The 21,059-nt window shown below is 34.6% G+C and overlaps 7 protein-coding genes across 8 annotated transcripts in view; 1 reads left to right on the forward strand and 6 right to left on the reverse strand.

The window, feature by feature from the left end:
- cnc (NFE2 like bZIP transcription factor cap-n-collar) overlaps positions 1–5,206 on the reverse strand; it is a 28,199-nt gene extending 22,993 nt beyond the window's left edge. The window contains exon 1 of one of the 2 annotated variants that reach the window (XM_065310394.1): positions 5,100–5,206. In XM_065310394.1, the coding sequence (XP_065166466.1) occupies positions 5,100–5,198 (99 nt within the window). In that variant the 5' untranslated portion in view covers positions 5,199–5,206. Of the gene's footprint in view, positions 1–3,410; positions 4,400–5,099 lie in introns of those variants that run through there. The other variant, XM_065310393.1, reaches the window with a different exon arrangement.
- Positions 5,207–5,963: 757 nt separating this feature from the next.
- On the reverse strand, positions 5,964–7,664 carry LOC135797853 (lipase member H-like). Its single transcript, XM_065310407.1, has 7 exons — positions 7,469–7,664; positions 7,210–7,354; positions 7,007–7,149; positions 6,698–6,940; positions 6,408–6,611; positions 6,189–6,348; positions 5,964–6,112 (listed from the first exon to the last, which is right to left on the reverse strand). The coding sequence occupies exons 1-7, from the start codon at positions 7,512–7,514 to the stop codon at positions 6,004–6,006; spliced, it is 1,050 nt and encodes a 349-aa protein (XP_065166479.1). The 5' UTR covers positions 7,515–7,664; the 3' UTR covers positions 5,964–6,003.
- On the reverse strand, positions 7,659–11,477 carry LOC135797845 (uncharacterized). The gene is made up of 4 exons (XM_065310391.1): positions 10,937–11,477; positions 9,709–10,762; positions 9,104–9,642; positions 7,659–9,032 (listed from the first exon to the last, which is right to left on the reverse strand). Exons 1-4 carry the CDS (start codon positions 11,338–11,340, stop codon positions 7,676–7,678), a joined length of 3,354 nt encoding a protein of 1,117 aa, XP_065166463.1. The 5' UTR covers positions 11,341–11,477; the 3' UTR covers positions 7,659–7,675.
- LOC135797854 (G patch domain-containing protein 11) lies at positions 11,476–12,485 on the reverse strand. Its single transcript, XM_065310408.1, has 2 exons — positions 12,314–12,485; positions 11,476–12,244 (listed from the first exon to the last, which is right to left on the reverse strand). The coding sequence occupies exons 1-2, from the start codon at positions 12,358–12,360 to the stop codon at positions 11,491–11,493; spliced, it is 801 nt and encodes a 266-aa protein (XP_065166480.1). The 5' UTR covers positions 12,361–12,485; the 3' UTR covers positions 11,476–11,490.
- A 46-nt stretch (positions 12,486–12,531) lies between these two features.
- On the reverse strand, positions 12,532–15,303 carry Cog2 (conserved oligomeric Golgi complex subunit 2). The gene is made up of 5 exons (XM_065310397.1): positions 14,780–15,303; positions 14,490–14,717; positions 13,890–14,437; positions 13,327–13,831; positions 12,532–13,265 (listed from the first exon to the last, which is right to left on the reverse strand). Exons 1-5 carry the CDS (start codon positions 14,810–14,812, stop codon positions 12,591–12,593), a joined length of 1,989 nt encoding a protein of 662 aa, XP_065166469.1. The 5' UTR covers positions 14,813–15,303; the 3' UTR covers positions 12,532–12,590.
- A 128-nt stretch (positions 15,304–15,431) lies between these two features.
- On the forward strand, positions 15,432–18,401 carry LOC135797852 (MAP kinase-activated protein kinase 2-like). Its single transcript, XM_065310406.1, is given in 8 exon segments — positions 15,432–15,785; positions 15,788–15,867; positions 15,926–16,065; positions 16,127–16,200; positions 16,715–16,921; positions 16,999–17,074; positions 17,135–17,345; positions 17,421–18,401. Coding segments are annotated over 8 exon segments (1,098 nt in total). The 5' UTR covers positions 15,432–15,688; the 3' UTR covers positions 17,634–18,401.
- LOC135797851 (excitatory amino acid transporter 1-like) lies at positions 18,262–20,651 on the reverse strand. Its single transcript, XM_065310405.1, has 6 exons — positions 20,138–20,651; positions 19,591–20,073; positions 19,474–19,516; positions 19,375–19,411; positions 18,569–19,316; positions 18,262–18,506 (listed from the first exon to the last, which is right to left on the reverse strand). Exons 2-6 carry the CDS (start codon positions 19,842–19,844, stop codon positions 18,422–18,424), a joined length of 1,167 nt encoding a protein of 388 aa, XP_065166477.1. The 5' UTR covers positions 19,845–20,073; positions 20,138–20,651; the 3' UTR covers positions 18,262–18,421.
- Positions 20,652–21,059: the final 408 nt, after the last annotated feature.

The raw sequence follows: 21,059 nt of genomic DNA on the forward strand, positions 1-21,059 counted from the left end.
ATTTATGCATGTTGATGTAAAACACTGTCTAGTCTAGCTTCTCTAGACACTTAGCGACTAACAGATTATGCATTTACAGATAAAGATATCACTTTTGTTTTTATTTTATTTTATTTTATTTTTTTGTCGAATGTATCTAGACTGAATTGTGAAGGTGTACGTTGTTATAATCGATTTATTTTTATTAGCTACCGCTAAAAAATCAGCCGACTGCAAACAGCTGTTGTTGTGAATCATGTTTTTATATTGTGTTGTCAAGAGACACTGCAAAAGACAAGAGACAAGGCAACGGGATGACCTTCGATTCGTAAAAAGAACAAATAGTGAATTGAATCACATATTATGGTGATTTTAATAAAATTAAGAACGAATTAATTTTCGCGTGACCTAGACCAACGATAACAGAGGAACATTGTACTCAATATATGTAGATAAATATATGGTTAATAATTTGTTATGAAATTAATGTTCTTAATCTATTCTTCTCTTTTATTTATCAAAATTGATAAAAAATAATACGATATATTTTATTGCATTAGAATTAATAATTAATTGGTGTAATAAAAATATAAAATAGAAATTAATAAGTATTTAGATATTTTTTATGCTTTATAATCGTTTTTATAAATCAAATTTAATAATTATATATATAAAAAAATGAATATTTATAGAATTATTAGGAATATTTACCAAACTCCTCAATAAAATTGTAAAATCCACGTTTTATTCGTTATCAGAAAGAATGCAGCGTGTGAAACAAAATTTAATTCGAGGTAAACACTCTTATCGCCTTCACAAAATCGCGTGATTTTACACGGATACGACTGTACTCACTACTACTGAGAAAAAATACTTTGCAACAAACCAAAACAATTTATTGCAAATAAGTGCATCTTCGCGCCATCTAAGCATAAACTAAAGAATAATATTTCAAATATATTTAATTTCAGAATTTCAAGCCCTTACTAAATAAATTTCAATTTAAAAATAACTTCTTGATTTAAATTTAATGAAATTTAATAATGTTGTGCCATATGAATAAAGCCATGAACCTGCGCTAATTTTTAACACGCCAGAACACACGATTTATTATGCATACAGATTTCGAATTTTCGAAACGACCGCATCGAAATAATAATAATAAAGCGATAATAAACGAATGCAAATAAATACTACACCGGCTACCGGTAACCGGCTTCAGTTTTGATGCTCGACCACCGAAAAGTCGGTCGTTGTTCTTACGCGTACATCGCACTTCGTGCGTTTCCATTAATTACCAAATCAACGGTGCGGACAACGCGTACTTAACCTACATGAGTACGAAAATGTCGAAAACTAAACAAGATTCATATAATCACAGCGCACGAAAGAAAATACTTCAAAATTTATAGTTTTTAATGAATTACTCCAAAACGAATTGAGTCATATTCCTACTTTCTTTTGATTTTAATTCATGATTAAATTCTTTATTTAACCATAAAAAGAGTTTTTTGATAGCTGCAATCAAACAGAAGTTACAGGCAAATTTATATTGATTTTATACTAAATTCAACTTTAATTATTAATAACTATTGATGAAATAATGTAATTAATAGAAATTTTGAATCATTGGATGTGGAATTTAATCCTGAATGAAATTCTAAAAGAATTTCAAATTTATCTCTAATGGTATTCACGTAATGTCCTCATAACTATACACTTCAAGAAGAGAAATTCACCAGACCATCAATTTGCTATTTGCAATCACACTGTCATTTAAAGTAAATTTTCACAAAGAAAACACGCACGCAAACTCAAACATAAAACAGTAATGTTTGATGAATGACTTAAAGCGGCAAAGAAGCTAAAATTGCAATCAGGGCAAGGATACACACACAGCATACGACCAAAATGAGTTGTGCATCATGTGTACAATAATATCCACCTTTTTGTTACACGCGAAAAAAACGCACGCCTTCGATAAATAAACGCGACATTGCAGCCACTCTCTGATCTGATGCAGTGTAATGTAAATTATAATCATGCGCGCCTTTTACGCACGCGAATGCAATGCGAATTTAATGAGGCTACCGATGTCTTATTTTGGAATGACGAACGATCACCGCAGACAAGACAAAACATAGAAATAAAACATCACGTAATTCGAAACGCTGCAACATCAGCAACATTAGAAAACTGATTTCTAACCCAACGACAAAAAAAAAACACTCATATCTCTTATTTCGACACAGCGTTCGTTATCAAACACCAAACATCAAATATCTACACGTAGTGTACCTGTGTATCTGCATGCAAATGCAGGCAGAATAAAAAAACGCACGTAAAATGCAAATATATACGACGAAACGCCAAATAAAGATAGCGGGTCTGCGCTAAAAATATGCGCCGTGTAAAAATACATAATTACACCCCAAAATATTTGTTTATTTTTATTTTGTTTGCACTGCAGAGAAGTCATTTCTTGCGTTCTGTTTGACCTATAATTATCGCGTGCAATTATAGCGTTGGGAAAAGTGGCACTCTTCAATCGGCGACGATTGAAACGTTACAAGGTCGTCAGGAAACGAAACAATCGATTATTTATCATTTTACTACTTCAAACAATCCACTTATCTATGGCCGGTGATGAGTAGACAGTTATAAAATGGTAAATTAATCAGTTTACATAATTTTTCGATGAAAATTTCAATTTTAGAAAAATATTAAACTTTTAGAAGCATACTTTATAGGCAGATGAGTAAAAAACATGTAAAAAGCAAGTAAAAATTATGAAAGAAAAAGAAAAACTTGTTAAAATATATTGTTAGCGTGTTTTTTTGTCATTTTATGCATAAATAAACAAAAAAACTAACGAAACTTTTACTGTATCTCTCTTACTGTTCCGTACTATTTTCTTCTTGTATTTGTCCCGCAACGTTCAATAAAATCAATAAACCTAGGCGTACTTTTTCAATTAAATAAAATATTAACATGACCCATTCGTAACTTATCCACCCCGACTTCCTAAAGCCCATAACGCTTAATAAACCATCAACAATAATACCCGCAAATATTACTTGATTAAAAGTAAACCTCATTGACATGCCGGCAAATAAATTACTCAGCGTTTTCTCAATTTCTAAACAACGTGAGTGCGATAACGTTGCACATTGTACAATGCGTAATAATCCTGCTCACTCATCACACCATGTCAAAAATTACCAAAAACTACTTGACCTCATCAAAACAATCGCCACTAAACCAAGCAAACTTATTTTTCGAGTTAAACCCAAGCCGTAAATAATAATCAAAACAAGAAACAAAAGATGCATAAATATCCTGTGTTTGCATCCTGCACAACTGCAATTATTTATGATTGACGATCAACAATTGCCAATCAACCGTTATGCTTGAAAATGCCATTCACTCACCTCTTGACTCAGTTGAATATTATCAGCCGAATTCTCTATATCACCCAAAACCTCCTCATTCAATTCAGGAACGTCTGGTGCTTGCACATCTTGCACAGGTTGTTCCGGGATAGTATCTCCGGCTTCTCCTCGAATATGATCCAGTAAGTAAGCAGTAATATTCCGGTTGTGTTGAATATTTCCTTCTCTATTGTACCTTCCCAGAGAGTTAAGATCAGCAAACACTTCGGCCTCGTAATTCATCAGTGAGGAGTCCAGACTTTTCGGATGGACATAATGGTTTCTTATCAGTGTACCACCCATGGATCTCCAGCTAGTGCCATTGTCCAAATCCAGTTGATTGACTGTGTTAAACAAGTCGTTTTCATAGTTAACATCGGGATGAGAACGTAGCAAGCTGAGAATCAACGCCAGCTGCAATAGTTCATCTTTATACACCTTTTTAAGGCTAATCATTGTGATTGTTTTCGTTGTTTTTAAAGAAAAAGTTTGTTTGTTGTGTTGAAAGTTAACCTAGAAATCAGCACTGCAGCTGCACTTGTTTTGCATCGGCAAAGTCCTTTTGCGACACATTGCTGCCTCGGCAAGTGTTTGTAGTCCTAGTAGGACATTGTAATAGTTTATACACTGGTTTACCAAGGGGATATTTGTGTATTTATGCACTGGGAAAAGCGCTTAATCACCGGAGCGCACACAGGTAGACTGGATGCGTACGTATTCACCGACACAAAGCACGGAATTCAAATTGTTCGTGGAAATTTCAGTTTTTCACTGTAAATCGATATGTTTAGGTGGTTGTTTCACTGTTTTATTGTGTAGTAATCTTCACTGGATGATTATTGATGGTGGATAAGTGTTGAAACACAGTGGGCACGATGCAAACAAAGTTTTTTGAGACTCGTGGTAGTGCTGTGGCTCGCTACGTTTTGACAAGTGAGCGGATGCATGCGCGATGCGCAGGCGAGAGACGAGAGGCGAGCCGCGAATGCGATGTGCGCCGTGCGCGTTTTCAAAACCCACGTCGGTGTACGAGTAATGACGTCGGTGACGTCGCGTCTGGGGCGCACGATTCGTTTTTCTGCGTTTTATAAGCGCAAAAATATTCGTCTTACTCACAGGTGATTGAAAGTGTAGCACTCGATAAACAGCAATCAATGCGCAAAGAGCGGTATTTTTTATATTGATAATAACAACTTTTGTTTAAGTTGTCAAATGTCATATTACGTCATCATAGTTTCTTTCAAACTTCTTTTGCTAATTTCGTTAGTAAAAATTAATAAATGTTTACATAAAAACGCGTAAAAAGAAAAGTGATTAAGAGAAGACTTAATTTTTATACATTCTGGAAAGTTTTAAAAAGTTTAGCACCGATGCATCGGTAAATGTCAAAATTTTTATTCAAAATGGCCGTTAATGTTTTAACCTCAATTTGCTTATAAACCAATAAACATATCGATGTAATTTTTGTTGTACACTCTAAATATACTTCTAAACAACATTTACCACCTTAAATATTTGCAATAAAATGTTTTTTTTCTTTCTTATCATTTCAAATGAAGATAAGACCGGATATAGTAGTTGAATCAAAATTTTGTCAAATAAATATGTATCAACTACAAACATTAATATTGCCAATATTTCACTTAATACTACAACTGAATTAATACAAACTAATAAAAATAACATTACCTCACAGAAATTTGTAATAATCTGTTGTTTTTTCTTCATTTCCTCTCCATGCGCATCAGCCACCTTCCTTCGCTTCTTAGTCATCTTGATTTTGGGCATCTTCTTCACAAAAAAACCTCCCGTGCACTTAAACGCCGACTGCCAACGTCCTGTAAACATTAAGCGCGACAATTCACTACAAAAAAACAATACACAAAAAATAATCGGACGTCATACCTGTGACTGCCTATGGGCTGAGCACACGACGTGCCCTCATTGGCACATCCAACAACATTCACCAATAAATTATTACTGCTTCGAAATGCAGTGACCTTTTGGTTTGACTCGGAATTTTGAATACAAAACACATCCGATCGAAACAAAACCGGAAGTGAAGACGAAAGGTGATCAAAGGTGATCGAATGTCAGGCCACAAATGGACTTTAAACCACAATTAAGTTCTAAACTTCAAAACAACAGCAAACACAACACAAAAACCAATTTATTTTTACTAAGGCTATGCAAGGTTCGGCTCGCGTCTGGTTGTCTGTCTGTGCAATGTTTGCATATGAAAATTCGGCGATACGCCAAGTCGTCAAGAAACAGGGAAGAGTTTTCTTGGTCGGTTGCAACAAACTCTGAGCGCTGAAAACATTTATGGTGTAGATTCATACACCTAGAGTCACCTACCGATAAAGTTTGTAACTATAACTTGTAAATATTGAGTAAGAATAAAATTTAAAATTACAACAAAAACAACGAAAGAACCAAAAACGAAAATTAAATGAATAAATGCAATACTTCTAAGGTCATAAACAATCAATCTAACGTAAGTATTAATAAACAATCACATTTTAGTTGTTTTATGGTTAAAAACAAGCAAAATCATTGCAAAAAATTAGTTTATTAAAGATTAACGTTATTTTTAATGGAAATTATGATGGTCGAACACTAAAAATGTGCGTTTGTAAAACTTTCCGTCCATTCCATAAGGTTCATCCGGATTTGTTTGCACATAATATAATCCTCTCGCGCTAAATGCCCAAATTGTTAATTATTTCACGGATGTCAACAAATTTCTCACAAAAAAGTCTAAAATGCATTAATTACCTTCTCGGCGTGTAATATCCCATTGGTACCACGTTTTCTTTTGAACAATTAAATAAATGATACTCTTTCCATGTTGTACAAGATCTTGACATGTATTTCGGTAGAGTTTTATCCAATGATTCAACAAAAAAGTCAACTGAACGAATGTGACTACAAGAAACTAAAATTTTAAGATATTATTAGTTTCTTCAAGTGTTTTCTAGGATAATTAAGATTTACCAGCTAGAATTATATTAGTACATCCCGGTTGAGGAGCTAAACCATCATTTGGATAGAAATCAGCGTGACCGATAGGTTTAATCACACCGAAAGAACCCATCGCAGAGTGAATTACATCTACGAAACGAGCATCGCTTTTGTCCAAAGACATCGACGTGTTTCTTTTGTCTATGAACTCAAATAAAGGTCCTGCTGGATCTAAACCTATAAAAATTATGATAAATTTGTGTGTTTAAGGTTAAAATTACAAGATGGCGGTTAACAATCGCAAAATTTATACGTTTATTTACCTGTAATGCGTCCAACACGTCCTTCAACTCTGCCTCCAGCTACACCGGATATTTGTGCACCTAAACTATGCCCAATCAAATGAACTTTGTCCAAATCATAACCGACATCTTCCAAAAACTGTAAAAACTCGCCGAGTTGTTCGCCCGCATGATAAGTGTTCGAAACAGCGGTGAAGTAAATCTGTCCCGCTGCGCGATGCCAATCAACAACGATCACATTCGCATCTAGTTTATCCACCAGCTCTGCAATTGTATAATAACATTATTTTAATTACGAGCATAGTAATTAACAATGAAGCAATCTCTTACCGGAACGCAGCCGCACAATGATTGCTCTCTTTCTGCTATCCGTATAGCCGTGTACCACCATCACCGTAGGCAAATTGTGATTAAATCCGCTGCGGTTTAATCCTGCCAAGTCACGATTGAAAATGCGCTGTTCTTTACCTCCCCTAGAAATGTATACATAACTTTTTATTGTTTTTACCTAACATATAAAACGGCGTACTTACTTAGAATACAAATAATAAGAGACTTCTTTGTGCATACAATCATGCAGATTCTGTTCGGTGCGCGTCGCAAAAGATACAAAACTCCACGCTTGCGATGAGACCTTTTCGTACATTTCATAAAAGTCGGCAACGCAAGCGCACGGCACTAAAACACACCGAAAACAAATGAATTCGCCGCGCGCCATTGCACACAATTCATCTATCATTATAATAATGACAATAATTACATTTTCGATGCGAATATATGAAAGAAACTTACGAAAGACAAACAGACTGCAAACGACGAAGTTCCACATGCCGCTCATGCCGATGGCCGGCGTGCTTTTTGACTGAACGACTTCCAAACGCACGAAATCATCGAAAGTCAAAAAACAATGGACGCAAATGCGCACGTGGGCTTTTAACAATAATGGATCTTATTTTACTAGTCAATTAATATCACCACATCATTACGATTATTATCATCTTATTCGATATAATTAACATGTTTCCAGCGCAAATATTTCAATCCAGCTATGATTTTGCTTCGTTTACATGGGAAATATTCATCGAGAAAATGTTTGGACAACAGGAATCTTCGTAGATCACTTGCCGTTATATAAATATAGGAATAATCAATATTTAAAGCATCCAAAACATTAGGCAAGAGATAATCACATTCAGATAAAATTATTGAATGTAAAAACTTCATACCTATCAAAAATATTTCGATTTTTCGTTTTTCTCTCTCACTATTCTCAATTTTAATGTGTTTTAGATATTTGAACGCTAGCAAAACACTTTCAGCTTCTTCCTGTTCAAGTTTGTCTAATTTTTCGGCAATTTTTGAGTAACCATTGATAATATTTTCCTGGATTTTATTCTTTTCATCTTGCAAGTTCATTTTTATGAAGAAAATTGTAACAAAAGCTAATAAATTTGGTTTTGTTGATAAATTTTCACTTATAACATCATCAAACAGTCGAAAACATTGATTTCTTTGATTATTTATAGGCATTTTGTCCAAACAATACACAATTGTGTTGAGACTCATTAAACTTTCCATTTTACTATGTGTTTTGTCCTCAAAAAACAATGTTCCGATAAATAACCTTAAGAACTTTTGAATAAACACGTTTACTTGGTCTTTTTGCATGAAATAATCAAAGAAAAATTCAAAAGCGGTTAATTTGTCATAAATTGAGTTGCTCCCTGATACAATTCGTTTTATACTTTGTTCCAGTGTCAATTCTTTTAATCTAAACACTCTTAAACAAGATGGCGGATAAATACGCATTTTACAAGCATATGTTGGTATAAATTTCTCTGTGAAACAATTTACAGCAATACTTTTAAGTAACACGCGTTGTTTTCCCGTATAATCACACTTTTTAGCTAGACCTTCCAGTAATTTATACTTGACATTCAAAAAATTACAATTATATGAGTTATTTTGTTTGCTGTTGCATTGAAAAGTCATACCTTGACAACACGACATCATGTTTTCGGTGTCTTTGAGCGCAGTTAAGTTTAACCACAATTTTATGGCATTATCTGTCTCAAAACCGCATAGTTTGTCAGAATTCGAGTGAGTAAAATGTTCCCACAACTTATTTATAAATTCTACGCTTGAATTGGAATCGTAATTCAGAAACCTTTCGTTATTGGTACGTTGTAACAGCGAACAAATCAAAATATAACTTTTCCTGGCCATTTCTCCGTTGTAGTACGTTAGAATGGTTGGACAAAACTTGATTAAGCATTGAATGTTCATGTTCTTGGTGTTGTCCTGATATGGCAGGATACGCTGAACCAATGTAGCAAAAAGTGTGTAAATTGCATTGCTAAAAGTCACAAAACAGTTTTACATTTACTATAATCATGTAAATAATATCAAATTTTATAATACACTCACCAATACACAAAATGTGATGAAAACTTATCAACAGCTTGTAGGCAGAAATCCAAAAACTGAGGAATAAAGACATTTGTATCTTCTTTCATGCACCCATCCGCCATTAATGAATTCACAGAAAAGATGTAACTATCAAGCCCACCTTGCACATCATCATTGATTAAAGCCTTCGACATAATGTCAAAGCAAGTATTGAAAACAATCTGAACGAAATGCTTTTGTTCAGGTCTTCGTTGAATTGCCGAACAAAATTCATAAATCAAAGTACGTTTTTCAAGACAGCGACGCATATTTGACTTGCGGTTTGAGCTTAAGCAATAGTCTGCCTTTAAAACTTCATATATGTAGTTAGTTAATTGATTGTGGTGCCTAGGAAAATGCTGTGCGATGAATTTCCTATACAACAGCCCGGATTGATACGCAGCGTATCTTTTATTACAACAAATTCCTTTTTCTAAATAGGATAATATCTGCTCCACCCTATTTTCATCTATTTCGATTAAATTTATTGATAATTTCACTAGTAAATCAAGTGATGTCTGTAAAACACACAAAATAGTTTAATTCATTATAGTAACAAATATAAAAGAGAAAACAGAACTTACCACAATTATGCGCTCGTGTAATTTTGATTTATTTGTTCCCAACACACATGGCTCGTTGATTTCATCGATAATACTCATCAACACTATGGTTAAACTCAAAGCTTGTTGATTTGTTAATTCCACAGACAAAAATTGAATCATTTTCAGGTTTCTGTACAAATCATAACCCAACTTTCGTGGAATCGCCGACATTGAGGTTATAATTTCGTTAACCAAGTTTTTACGTTCAACTTCGTCATTAAACCAGTTTGTAATTAACATTCGAACCAACACGTCAATTTTATCCTCCAAATAATCATCTTGTAGATTATTATAAAAACATACAAAGTTTTCTTTCGTCAGTATCGTCGCCCAATCGTAAAATCCAAGTATTTCTTTAAATAGATAAAAATTGGTGTCGTTTATCAGTGAAACAATGCATCGCAAATTATCCAATTCACCAATGTTTAACATTTTACGTTTAGTAAGTTCCAGATACACTTTAGATTTCCTAGGATAACAAATATCTGTCTCCATTAATGTATACATTGTTGTATACTTTGAATTAATTACACAATTGTAGAAATCAGTGTAAATTAATGCACCTCGCGCAACTTTCATTGTATCTTCTTCACTCAGCAACAACATGCACTTATTTTGTATCCTTTGAAATAAGTTCATAGTATATTCATCGGCTTCACTCGATTTTGTTCGGTTGAACGTGATACAAATGTGTGATAAGAAATATTTTAAATATCTACTTGCTGGTGGGTCAATTCCTGACAAATTGTTGAGCACAAATTCGATTTCAGCACGATCGTATGGCAGTACCTTTTCACGTCGTTTACAAATTACTTCCAATAATAACGTAACTAATTGCGTGTCTTCATACACAGAAAAGTTTGGAGTTTGTTGCATGGATTCAATAAACACAGAGTACGTTATTCTTTGATTAAACTTCAGTGCATGTAATTTGTATAAAAGCGCATGAGTTTTCGTGCAGTTTTCTTGAACGATGTTAATTCCATCATTTCCATAAATTGTTTTGATTGTTGGCAGCAAATATGCGTAATAACTGCAAAAATTAAATAATTTTACAATATTAATTAAGTTTAAAGTATTGAAAACAGCATTTAATTGTTAAATTTTTAATAAAAAAAAGCTTTTTTCAGTTTATGTCCAAAATTGATATTTTTCTATGTAAATTTGACTTAAAAAAGCAAATTGAAACTTTTATTAACAAAATTACCTCATATCTGGTGGATTATGTCCATGTACATGAAAGTATAACATCATTAATGTATTCAAATTGATCCTGGTGCCTAAAATCTTCATTATATCCATAGCAACAATCACAATTTCTTTAATATTTGATGTTAAGGCATTTAATATATGCAATGAAGCTGAATTCACATCAGCGAGATTTTCCCAATCTTTTACTAATTGTAAATATACATAATAGTCATATTCCTTCCATGAAAAATGTTCCTCCAACAATCTGATTAATTCTTTTCTTTGAAAATGTGGAATGTTATGATTGTCTGTATTCCAATTTCTTTTAAACAATTCTTTGTTAGTATAAAATAATAATTCACTGTCACATAAACTCTGCACAATATTTTCCAACTCCATAGTGGATGAGGACATATTCATATTATATTTGAAATTGTTTAAATCGTTTGGAAACTTTTGTTAAGTTGAAAAAATAATCACATGGAACTAAAACTTAGAGGTTATGATTGGATAAATAGGAATAAACCCCCGCAGTAACGCCATCTAACTAAAATATTGTCTGAGAAATGTTTAATCCATATCATGATCATCATAACTCTCACCAGGACAAAAAGAATCTAGATCTTCTTGATCTGCAGCCTTTGCAGCACAATAAACACAATAAAAATAATTTACTCTCAAATGTCCAACAATTTCCTTCAACAATTCTTCATTAATCTCTTCTTCCTCTTCCTCTAGGTCTTGTTCTTCTTCATTATCACTTCTTTCTTCTGAATCATATTCTTCATCATCTTTTGTTGTTGATTTCTTTTTATTTTTCTTTTTCATCTTGTCAACAAGTTTCCTAGGCCAATAAAAGTCTTTCACAGGCAGATTCACATGATTCTGATGGTCTAAATTCATGCAACATGTCTGTGCCTTATAGTAAAACTTTCTTATCATCTGCATGTTCTTTTTATCTTGTACACCTCTTCTGTATTCCTCTTCCATTTCTTTGGTGACTTCAATTTTGGGTGTTTTTATGCTGTTAGTTTTAGATTTCTTTCCTAAGCCACCTTTATCTGACTTTAGATTTATGCTTATAGGTTCAACTATGCCAGTATTGGATGAACCTAGGCTTGTGCCTGTTTTGTAGCCCATTTTTGCCAGCATTTGAAAACCTTTGTTGGTGCTGGCAATGGCTGTGTTGAGGCCTTCATCTCTTTTAAGCACTTCTTGTTCGTTTTTGTTTGGAATAGTTGATTTCAATCGTTTTTTGTATTGTTCAAATGCGCGTTGATCAGTTTTTCGTTTTGGTAAACCAGGGCGCACATCTTCTGATTCCCTAGTTTTAAAAGTAAATGCATTTTATTATCAGTGAATGTTTTAAACATGAATTAAAAACAGCTCTTACTTGAATAGGTACTTGTCAGACATATAATCCTCTTCATCTGAAGACATTTTATCATACACGCAAAATTATTCCTATTAAAACAACTGTTTTATTTGTTTAATTCAAGTTAAAATTTTCTGTTGTATTTGTTTCTTTTGTAGGTTATATTTGATTGAAAAGACAGACAGCGACATCTACTGCAATGAGCTCCGAGAATAAAGGAATGAATAATAAATAAATTATTAAAGCCGTATAACATAATAATACAACATATTATACAATGAAATCGTCATCTCAATCAACAATTTTCAATTTGTACAAGTAACGCCTCCAATTCACCATCCAATTTGCTCAATTTAAAGCTATTTACACTCTGTACAAACTGTTTGACATCCAGTTTAATTTGAAGTCGAATTTTCGCTTCATCACTGGATCCTTGCGATACTCCACTTTCATTAGACGTAACATTTCTTGATTTCAGGCGTTTCAAACTCTCCTCTGTTTTGAAAACAGCATTCAGCACACCGTGCACCATTGAATTGTATTCATTTGTTGCGCTTTGCAACAATTTAAGTAAAATTCTTTGATTTCCTTCCTGTTTCTCTTCATTTTGCAACATTTTGCTTAGTATTACAATCTCTTTAAACGCGTCTTTTACATATGAACTTGCTTGCTGCGGCACGCTACGATTTGTTTTGCGGTAAAGCCTTGGAATGTCCGAAACATTCTTTAAATCATCCTTTATCTTATTCAGATGATAATTTATTAAATAATCGGAGACTTCTTTATATAAATCCCCAAAATCTTCTTGTAACTTGCTTTCTAAAGCATTTCGAATATTGTTGTCGATTGCACTGTCGATTTTTTTGTAGTTTTCTGGTAGAAACTTAGTCAACAGTTGAAGATCACTTATTAAATACACTGCTATTGTTATATTTTTTTGTGATCTTGGATATTTTACCAAAGAAGACATCTATAATAAATAACATTCACATAATTACATATTATTCTCATAAAAATGCATAAAATCTTACCAAACATTTTTGAACCCAATTTGAATATCTCGCCGTCAATAACATCGCTGATTTCGCAAACTGTTCACTAATTATACTCATGAACACCTTTTCGCTAAATAAATACTCTATTAATATGTTTAGAGCAAGACTTGACTTCAGTTTAAAGATTCCTCTGGGAGTTTTCGTTGTGCACACTTTTTCAAGTTGTTCAACATCAGAAAACTCTGAAGATTTGATAATAACCAACTCAAAAGAGCTCGAAACGTACTGATGCCGTATTTCGTAATAAACCAAAAGGTTAAAACGCTTCAAATGCTCAATAAAACTATGGTGTTGTTTGTACAACTCGCGATTACCGTGAATCACACCAATTTCCTGCAGAAATTCATGCGTATGATTAAAATGTTTGAAAAACGCATCTGGATGACCAGCAGCTGTGATACTAATCAAATTCGTGCGTAAAAGTTTATCCACGACGTTCCAGTAACAATCTAAGATGATATCCAGGTTGATATTTTCAGTTCTAAGTAAAATAAACAAAAATAGCATTAAAATTTTACAGATTCCTGTAATTTTTTTACCTTATGATGTTGTTCAGAAGTTTCAAATCATGTTGTAACACTCTCAGAGCCTGTGCATACACTAAACTCATATCATTCCCGCACGCACGAAGATTTTCCTCGCAGAAAACAGGCGCAACTTTTGGTTTAACAATGTCATCACACACAATTTCCTTTAACATGTCCAGCATACCCAAATACACAAACATATCAATAATTCTCATCACTTTATCACTGTTTCCTGCTGAATGTGCCTTCAAGAAACTGTCTCGCAATATCAATTTGATGGAGATATCAATTGAAGGTTTTTTTGTGTCACTTGTATCAACAATATTCAATTTGTTGAGAACAAATGCATGAAAAGCATACTTGCAGACCAATCTCTCAAGAGTGTCAAAGTCAACATCATCCTGATTCATCAATATCTTTAAAAGTTGTTGTGTTTGTGTGATTACAACTTTATAGGCACGAATTGCAACAAAATCTGCTTTGGTTTTGTTAATATCTTGATAGTAAGACTCTGTTTTGTCATAGGCATGCACAGTATCATGAACTCTGGTTGTCACAATCTAAAAATTGAATTTCAGACAAAGTTTTCACCAAAAATCCTGTGCTTTTTACCTGTACTTCTTCTTTTAACTGTGCTAATGGACTCTGTAGATTATCAATCTTCTTATACAAACTCTGAAGTTGTTCAGCAATGAGAATAACAGCATCAGTTTTCTCTCTGAGCACTGTTGTCATCTGATTGGCGTTTTTATTCTTCATCTCATTCAAAGAGTATAGAATCTCTTTGAGTTCATTTGTTTCGGTTTGTTTATTGAGAAACTCATCAATGTCAAATTCCTCCTTAAATATTATTATTTATGTTAAAATAAAGAAGAAAAACAATGTTTTGTTTTACAGGTTACCTTGTAGAAGTCTCCAAACGTGTTTTCTTCCATTTTCACAAAGTTTGAGTAGATATTTAATGTTAAAATGGGTGCTAGACTGTAATTAGCACTTAATGGCTGTAGAAATTCGGCAAATTTAATAAAGTACACTTAAATCCGGATTCATTTGTGTGTTTGTTACACGTTTGCAATGCATGAAATGAATGATGACGGCTGGTATGTGTTTACTTGCCCAGGAACGGATTTAAAATCAAGAAATTTAAAATTTTGAGTGGAAAAGTGTGAGAATTTGGTTTTAATAAAACAAATTTTGTGAATGTTTGGAATATAATAATGGTTTTTAATGATTTTTTTATATGTTTTGTGTTTAAACCATCTTTTTCTTAGGTTTAGTTGTGGTTATTTATAGAATTTACTCTATTTAAAATGGTACCAGCTTAAATTAAATCAGATGTGCGCTATTTTAAGTCATATTGCACTTTTCTACTTAAAAATAATCCAAATTCCTGCATAAACTTATCTTTCGTGGAAGAATTGCGCAAATAAATCCACGTCTGTCCATTGTAACAAAGTAAAGCGCGTGAGCGTATAGTTTGCGCCTGTTTGTGGCATGTTTCCACACGCCGTCCACAACGTTTTGCCCGTCCCGTGTGTTTTTGCATTCGGCTTGGATTAGTTATGAATCAGTCGATTCATCAGCGTGCCAGCGCGTCGTTGCCTTTTTGAATCCATCGCATAATGCCCTCGACCGCGGCCTGCTGAAGAACTCGCTTCGAATTTCATAACGTCGCACAATAATCAATAATTATCTCCGCGAGTGAAGTTGCGTGTTGCGTAAAACAGCCGAAACACGCTATAATCCACACAACTGAAATTGGTGTGTGTGGAAAAACCAGCGATTACGACGTGCAAACAACAAATATAAAAATGTTTCCTGCGCCAGCGAAGATACGTTTCCTGGATGAAATCAGCGGACAAATCAAACAATCGAAGACGTCGAAGATCACCGCTGATTATGATATATCAGGAAGGTTTTGGGATATGGAATCAATGGCAAAGTTGTTGTTTGTACATCCAAAGCCACCAAGGAGAAATATGCATTGAAAGTAAGTTTAGATCTTATTAGTTATTAATAAAGATAGATAACCTAAAAATTGTGTTCAGGTCTTGGTTGATTCGCCAAAAGCTCGCAGGGAGGCTGAACTCCATTGGAAAGTGAGTCACTGCATACATGTTGTTAATGTGATCGACGTTTATGAGAATATTTATGCTAACACAGAGTGCATACTAGTTGTAATGGAATGGTAATGATTTACGCACAACAAATGCCTACTTGTTTACTTATAAAACTTTCTTTTGTTTTAGTATGGAGGGTGGAGAGTTGTTTCAAAGAATTCAGGACAGGCAGGATAATAAGGATGGTCCTTTTACTGAGAGAGGTAAAAATCATTAATATTATTAAAGTTTAATCATTTTTGATGAATTTGCTGATGAAATGGTTGTTCTGCCATGTTTAGTTCATGAATTGTGAATGAATGAATTGGTGTTTGATTGTTCATTGCTCAATATTTTTGTGCAATATTATGACTTAAGGGACAAAAGGTTATTTTCAGTACTTTTCCCAGAAAGTCTATTAACATATTGTGTAATATTACGTCGATTACCGCGCCGTTTATTTGTTTGTACGGTTAAGTAAACGAACAAAATGAAAGCAAATTGATAACACCATGCAAACAAATTATTAGAAGTATGTTCAATGTTTACTTAGTAGTACATACATATTAAGTTGCAATATTATAATTTTTCTCCGATGTTTTGCGTAGAATTCGTCGAATCTTGCGTGTAAAACACCGCGGATGATTGTTATTTGCTTGTTGTGATTAGTAACGGGTGCAAATGGCGCCGCAAGCAATGAATTTTACGCACTTATTATCAATACTATTTGAATTTCAGAGGCAGCGCAGGTTATGCATGAAATTTGCATCGCTGTTAAGTGCCTACATGGCATGAACATTGCTCACAGAGATTTGAAGCCTGAGAATCTACTCTACTCAAAGGAAGGCACGCAGGGCGTGCTGAAACTCACCGATTTTGGTTTTGCCAAAGAGAATTTGCCGAACTCCGATCTGCGAACGCCGTGTTACACTCCGTATTATGTTGGTGAGTGAAAAGATAACGGCCATTTTGAAAAAGGCCATGTATAACAAATTGCCTACAATTCTTATGTTTTATTACAGCTCCCGAAGTTTTGGGACCGGAGAAATATGACAAAAGCTGTGATATTTGGTCGTTAGGCGTGATAATGTATATTCTGTAAGTTATTACTTGTTTAAAACTGTAAAACTATAACTAACGGTGTATTATTCTATGTAGGTTGTGTGGATTTCCACCATTTTACAGCAACCATGGCCTGGCGATTTCTCCCGGAATGAAAAAACGCATTCGTTTAGGACAGTACACCTTTCCGGAACCGGAATGGGCTAAGGTAACCGATGATGCGAAAGATTTAATCAAAGGAATGCTACAAATTGCGACTGGATCTCGTCTGACCATCGATGAAGTAATGGCAAACAAATGGATTGCTGTAAGTGTCACTTAACCCGCTACCATTTGCATTCTTATCACATACTAAACAAATATGCTTTATTTATGTGTTTAGCAATATACGGCCGTGCCAGCGACACCCCTACACACACAAAGCATGTTACGCGAAAGCGAGGAACTGTGGCCGGAAGTCCAGGAGGAAATGACTCGTTCATTAGCGACGATGCGCGTCGACTACGACGCTGTACGCATCAAGACGCTGGACAACTCCAACAATTCACTGCTGAACAAACGACGGAAGAAACTGACCGAGTCGATGAATTTGTAAACAATTACATACTCGACAGCGTACGCGTTTTAGGTCTATACATTTACATCACAGAACTTATCATTTATGACGTGTATTTATTTATCAGTCCGGACGCCACGAAAAGGAAGCAATTTTATTTGTAAAACTCGCGGTATGACTTAAAAAAAACAAACACAAACAGAGAATTGTAGAGAAACTGCAGAAAATAACCAAAACAAATGGTTATGGTTAATACTAGAATAATAGTGCCTTCATCATAAAACATTGGACTGAAGCTATATTTTTGCATTTTGACTAATGAAGTAACTGAATTTATGAAGAGAATTAGTTTTCGCACGGATTGTTTTAGATATTTAGTCGATTAGAAGTCAGAAGGAGTTGTTAATGTTAAAGAAACTATATTGCAATGACTATAATTGTAGCCAACTTAAGGAGTACTCGTTGAATGTGTCTTATGTTAAGATAAACATGTTAGCACTTAGTAGTTCATTGATCAACTCTCATTTAAATACTTATTAATTCATATTATGCATCAGTTCGGTGCCTAGGAGTCCTACATATATAATTGTGCAATGTAATATTAACAAAAAAAGTCGATTTGCTTTCGTGCGGCAGTATTATGCAAGAGGTGGATGAATGATGAGCGTTCGAGTTATTCAAAACTTTATTCGGTTTGGTTTATGATGAATAATGCGAAAGAAACGATTTGACGCGAGAATAATTCATGTTGGCGCAAACTAAACAGTGTTAAGCGGTTAATTACGAAATAAATAATTGTTTAATGCAGTTATTGGTGTCTTAAACACTCATAACTCTCCTTTGCTGAGGTGGTTTACTATTCCAGCACCCAAGGAGTCTCCCATTACGTTTATTGTTGTTCTAAAACGATCACTGTAACAAAATAGTATAGAATTAAGGTTATGTTTGTAAATTGAAAGGTTATGTGAACATACAGTAACCAATCAACGGCTATGATCAATGTGACATCTTCAGCTGGTAAACCAACAGTGTCTAACACCATGACCATTGTTACCAGACCCGCTTGCGGTATACCAGCTGCGCCAATACTTGCGGCTGTAGCTGTGATGCTGACAGCAACCAGACTGCCCAAGCTGAGTGAGATACCTCTAACTTGCGCTATGAAAATGGCCGCCACGGCTTCATACAGCGCCGTTCCGTCCATATTAATGGTTGCACCTATAGGCATCACAAAACGTGCCACACGACTATCAATGTGGTTTTTATCTTCAAGGCAACTAATGGCAACCGGTAATGTTGCCGAACTTGATGCGGTGCCGAATGCTGTAGCCAAAGCTTGCCCCATATTAGTAAGGTATCTAAACGGGGACTTTCTAGTCACAATCAGAAACATTATGGGTAACACAATGAACCCATGCAGTGATAACCCGAATAGTACAGTCATGAAATACATTCCAAGTTGACCAATAACCACACTGAAACTTTCCATTTCGAGTATTTTTGACGATACTAAGAAGAATACACCGACTGGCGAGAACCAGATGACCCAATTTGTGATGGTCATCATGGCGCCACTCATGCCCTGAAAAAATGTGATCAATGGCTCCGCGGACGAGCCCATTTTGCCTAAGGATATCCCCAAAGCAGTGGAGAACACCACCAAGCCTAGGATATTCGTCCCAGAGACGTATTCATGTGACATTGTCCATGTGTGAATATCACCTAGTGAAAAATAAGTATTTTATGGCTGTTTTTATATATTTTGAGGTTAAAATCATACCAGTGCCTTTCAATGGAGCTAGCAATAACGTCCGGTACTAAAATTCAATCAAATCGAATAAATATTGATGTTTATACAAAATGGCGACTGGTGACTTACTTGTTGGATGCACGCCTGCACCAAATTCGGTGGAAACATGTTCCTAAAGTGCGGAATAACATTGAAATGTTATTTTTGCTTTGATGGACGCCATTTTGAATTATTTTTAGCACTTACCTGAATAAATCCATCAGCGTGTCAACTGTAGTGACATTTCGAGAGATTCCAGCACGTGCAATCGATTCGGAGTCGCCTCTTCCCGGATGCACGATTGTAACAACAATAATTCCCAAAATAACCGCGCAGATTGTCGTTGCTAAGTAGTAACAAACAGCTCGGTAACCGATTTTTCCGGAGAGCGAAAGATCTAATGATCCAATGGCGGAGATTAACGAGGATACAATCAATGGAAGAATTAGGGATTTTAACATTCGTAGAAAAATGTCTCCGATGAAGTTGACGTAGGAGATTTGGCGCAGCGGCCATTGATCGTCTCTAGCAGCGCGTAGAATGAAACCGAAAAGGACTCCTCCGAGGACACCGACTACTGTTGCAAGTGTAAGAATGTTCGAACGTAGGAATCTGTGCCATTTTGCTTGGCCATGTTTGGTTTTTGGGGAATTTGTGGGGATTTTAGTTTGGTGTCCATTTTTTACACAACTAAAACAAAAATTGCAAAAAGCACAAAATTTATCATTTTTGTACAAAAACTTGTTATACTTACAATCAATTGTTGTCAATAACACAATCTTGTTAATTCAATGCTTTTTGACCCAATTAGATCAAAACTTAGTGGATTTTCCAACAAATCAACTTGCACTAGACTGATACATTACAAATAATTGCCTAAACTTGGTCAATTATCGATTTTATGTGTTTCTGCGTTTGAATCGCGTTTGCATCGAGCGCGCGCGGCAATAAAACGAAATTAATTTCACATTTACGATGGCAAAACGCAAGTCGGCACCCAGGGGAAGCTAGGAAATAACGGATGCTGCTGATGGTGACGCTGATGACGAGCGCGAATGAAAAAGGGCCCGCGACTCGGCGCTCATCAACGATATCCCTTCGGTGGGCTTCCTGTCGGCGGCACCAAACGATTAAGCAAAACTAATTGAGCGATTAAAATGATATTCAATTCGCTGTATCACGTCGTGCACACAGCGTTCTCTGAGCGAGTGAGAAACAAAGGTACGTGTATTACGGAAGGTTTTGTTGCTAGAGAGATTTAATCATGAAATGAAAATTATATAAAGATAATGACAAACACTTTTACGGCAAACAAACAATTTTAGTAGTAAATTTTCCTTAAACTGAATCTGTGACAGTTATATATGTGTATATGTGTAGAGTTATGTTTAATGAGGCCATTTTGAAAATTTAGAGGTTTTTAGAGAAAAATTATTAATAATCTTGATATTATTTGATGAAAACAGTTTTTACTAAAGTATTTTGTTAATTGTTTTACTAACCACAAAATTTGTCAATTAATAACCTAAAAAATAACTTTATGTTTAATTTACAGGTTATTTGTATCATTTTATAGGTTACAATGTCAAAAATTACATTTTCATAACCTAATCTCTTCCAAAATGGCTGAAATTTAAAAATAAATTAAATAAAACCTTCCTGAATCTAAAATAATA

Source organism: Atheta coriaria, unplaced genomic scaffold (genome assembly GCF_025399875.1).
Source record: "Atheta coriaria isolate IRGN ID8LTWV9N9 unplaced genomic scaffold, Caltech_Dcor_3.1 hic_scaffold_8_pilon, whole genome shotgun sequence".
Classification (NCBI taxonomy): Eukaryota; Metazoa; Arthropoda; class Insecta; order Coleoptera; family Staphylinidae; genus Dalotia; species Dalotia coriaria.

What these genes read in the sequence shown, in the direction of transcription:
- LOC135797854 (XM_065310408.1), bottom strand. Translation starts at nt 12,360, where the DNA reads ATGTCTTCAGATGAAGAGGATTATATGTCTGACAAGTACCTATTCAA. An exon ending in TCTGACAAGTACCTATTCAA is followed by an intron (nt 12,245 to 12,313) that starts GTAAGAGCTGTT and finishes TTTTAAAACTAG; the next exon opens with GGAATCAGAAGATGTGCGCC.
- LOC135797853 (XM_065310407.1), bottom strand. Translation starts at nt 7,514, where the DNA reads ATGAGCGGCATGTGGAACTTCGTCGTTTGCAGTCTGTTTGTCTTTC. An exon ending in TACTAATATAATTCTAGCTG is followed by an intron (nt 6,349 to 6,407) that starts GTAAATCTTAAT and finishes TTAAAATTTTAG; the next exon opens with TTTCTTGTAGTCACATTCGT. An exon ending in GGATATTACACGCCGAGAAG is followed by an intron (nt 6,113 to 6,188) that starts GTAATTAATGCA and finishes TTGGGCATTTAG; the next exon opens with CGCGAGAGGATTATATTATG.
- LOC135797845 (XM_065310391.1), bottom strand. Translation starts at nt 11,340, where the DNA reads ATGAATATGTCCTCATCCACTATGGAGTTGGAAAATATTGTGCAGAGT. An exon ending in CATAATCCACCAGATATGAG is followed by an intron (nt 10,763 to 10,936) that starts GTAATTTTGTTA and finishes TAATTTTTGCAG; the next exon opens with TTATTACGCATATTTGCTGC. An exon ending in TACACGAGCGCATAATTGTG is followed by an intron (nt 9,643 to 9,708) that starts GTAAGTTCTGTT and finishes TGTGTTTTACAG; the next exon opens with ACATCACTTGATTTACTAGT.
- LOC135797851 (XM_065310405.1), bottom strand. Translation starts at nt 19,844, where the DNA reads ATGTTAAAATCCCTAATTCTTCCATTGATTGTATCCTCGTTAATCTCC. An exon ending in TGCAGGCGTGCATCCAACAA is followed by an intron (nt 19,412 to 19,473) that starts GTAAGTCACCAG and finishes ATTGAATTTTAG; the next exon opens with TACCGGACGTTATTGCTAGC. An exon ending in AGCTCCATTGAAAGGCACTG is followed by an intron (nt 19,317 to 19,374) that starts GTATGATTTTAA and finishes ATTTTTCACTAG; the next exon opens with GTGATATTCACACATGGACA.
- Cog2 (XM_065310397.1), bottom strand. Translation starts at nt 14,812, where the DNA reads ATGGAAGAAAACACGTTTGGAGACTTCTACAAG. An exon ending in AGTTAAAAGAAGAAGTACAG is followed by an intron (nt 14,438 to 14,489) that starts GTAAAAAGCACA and finishes TTCAATTTTTAG; the next exon opens with ATTGTGACAACCAGAGTTCA. An exon ending in CTTCTGAACAACATCATAAG is followed by an intron (nt 13,832 to 13,889) that starts GTAAAAAAATTA and finishes TATTTTACTTAG; the next exon opens with AACTGAAAATATCAACCTGG.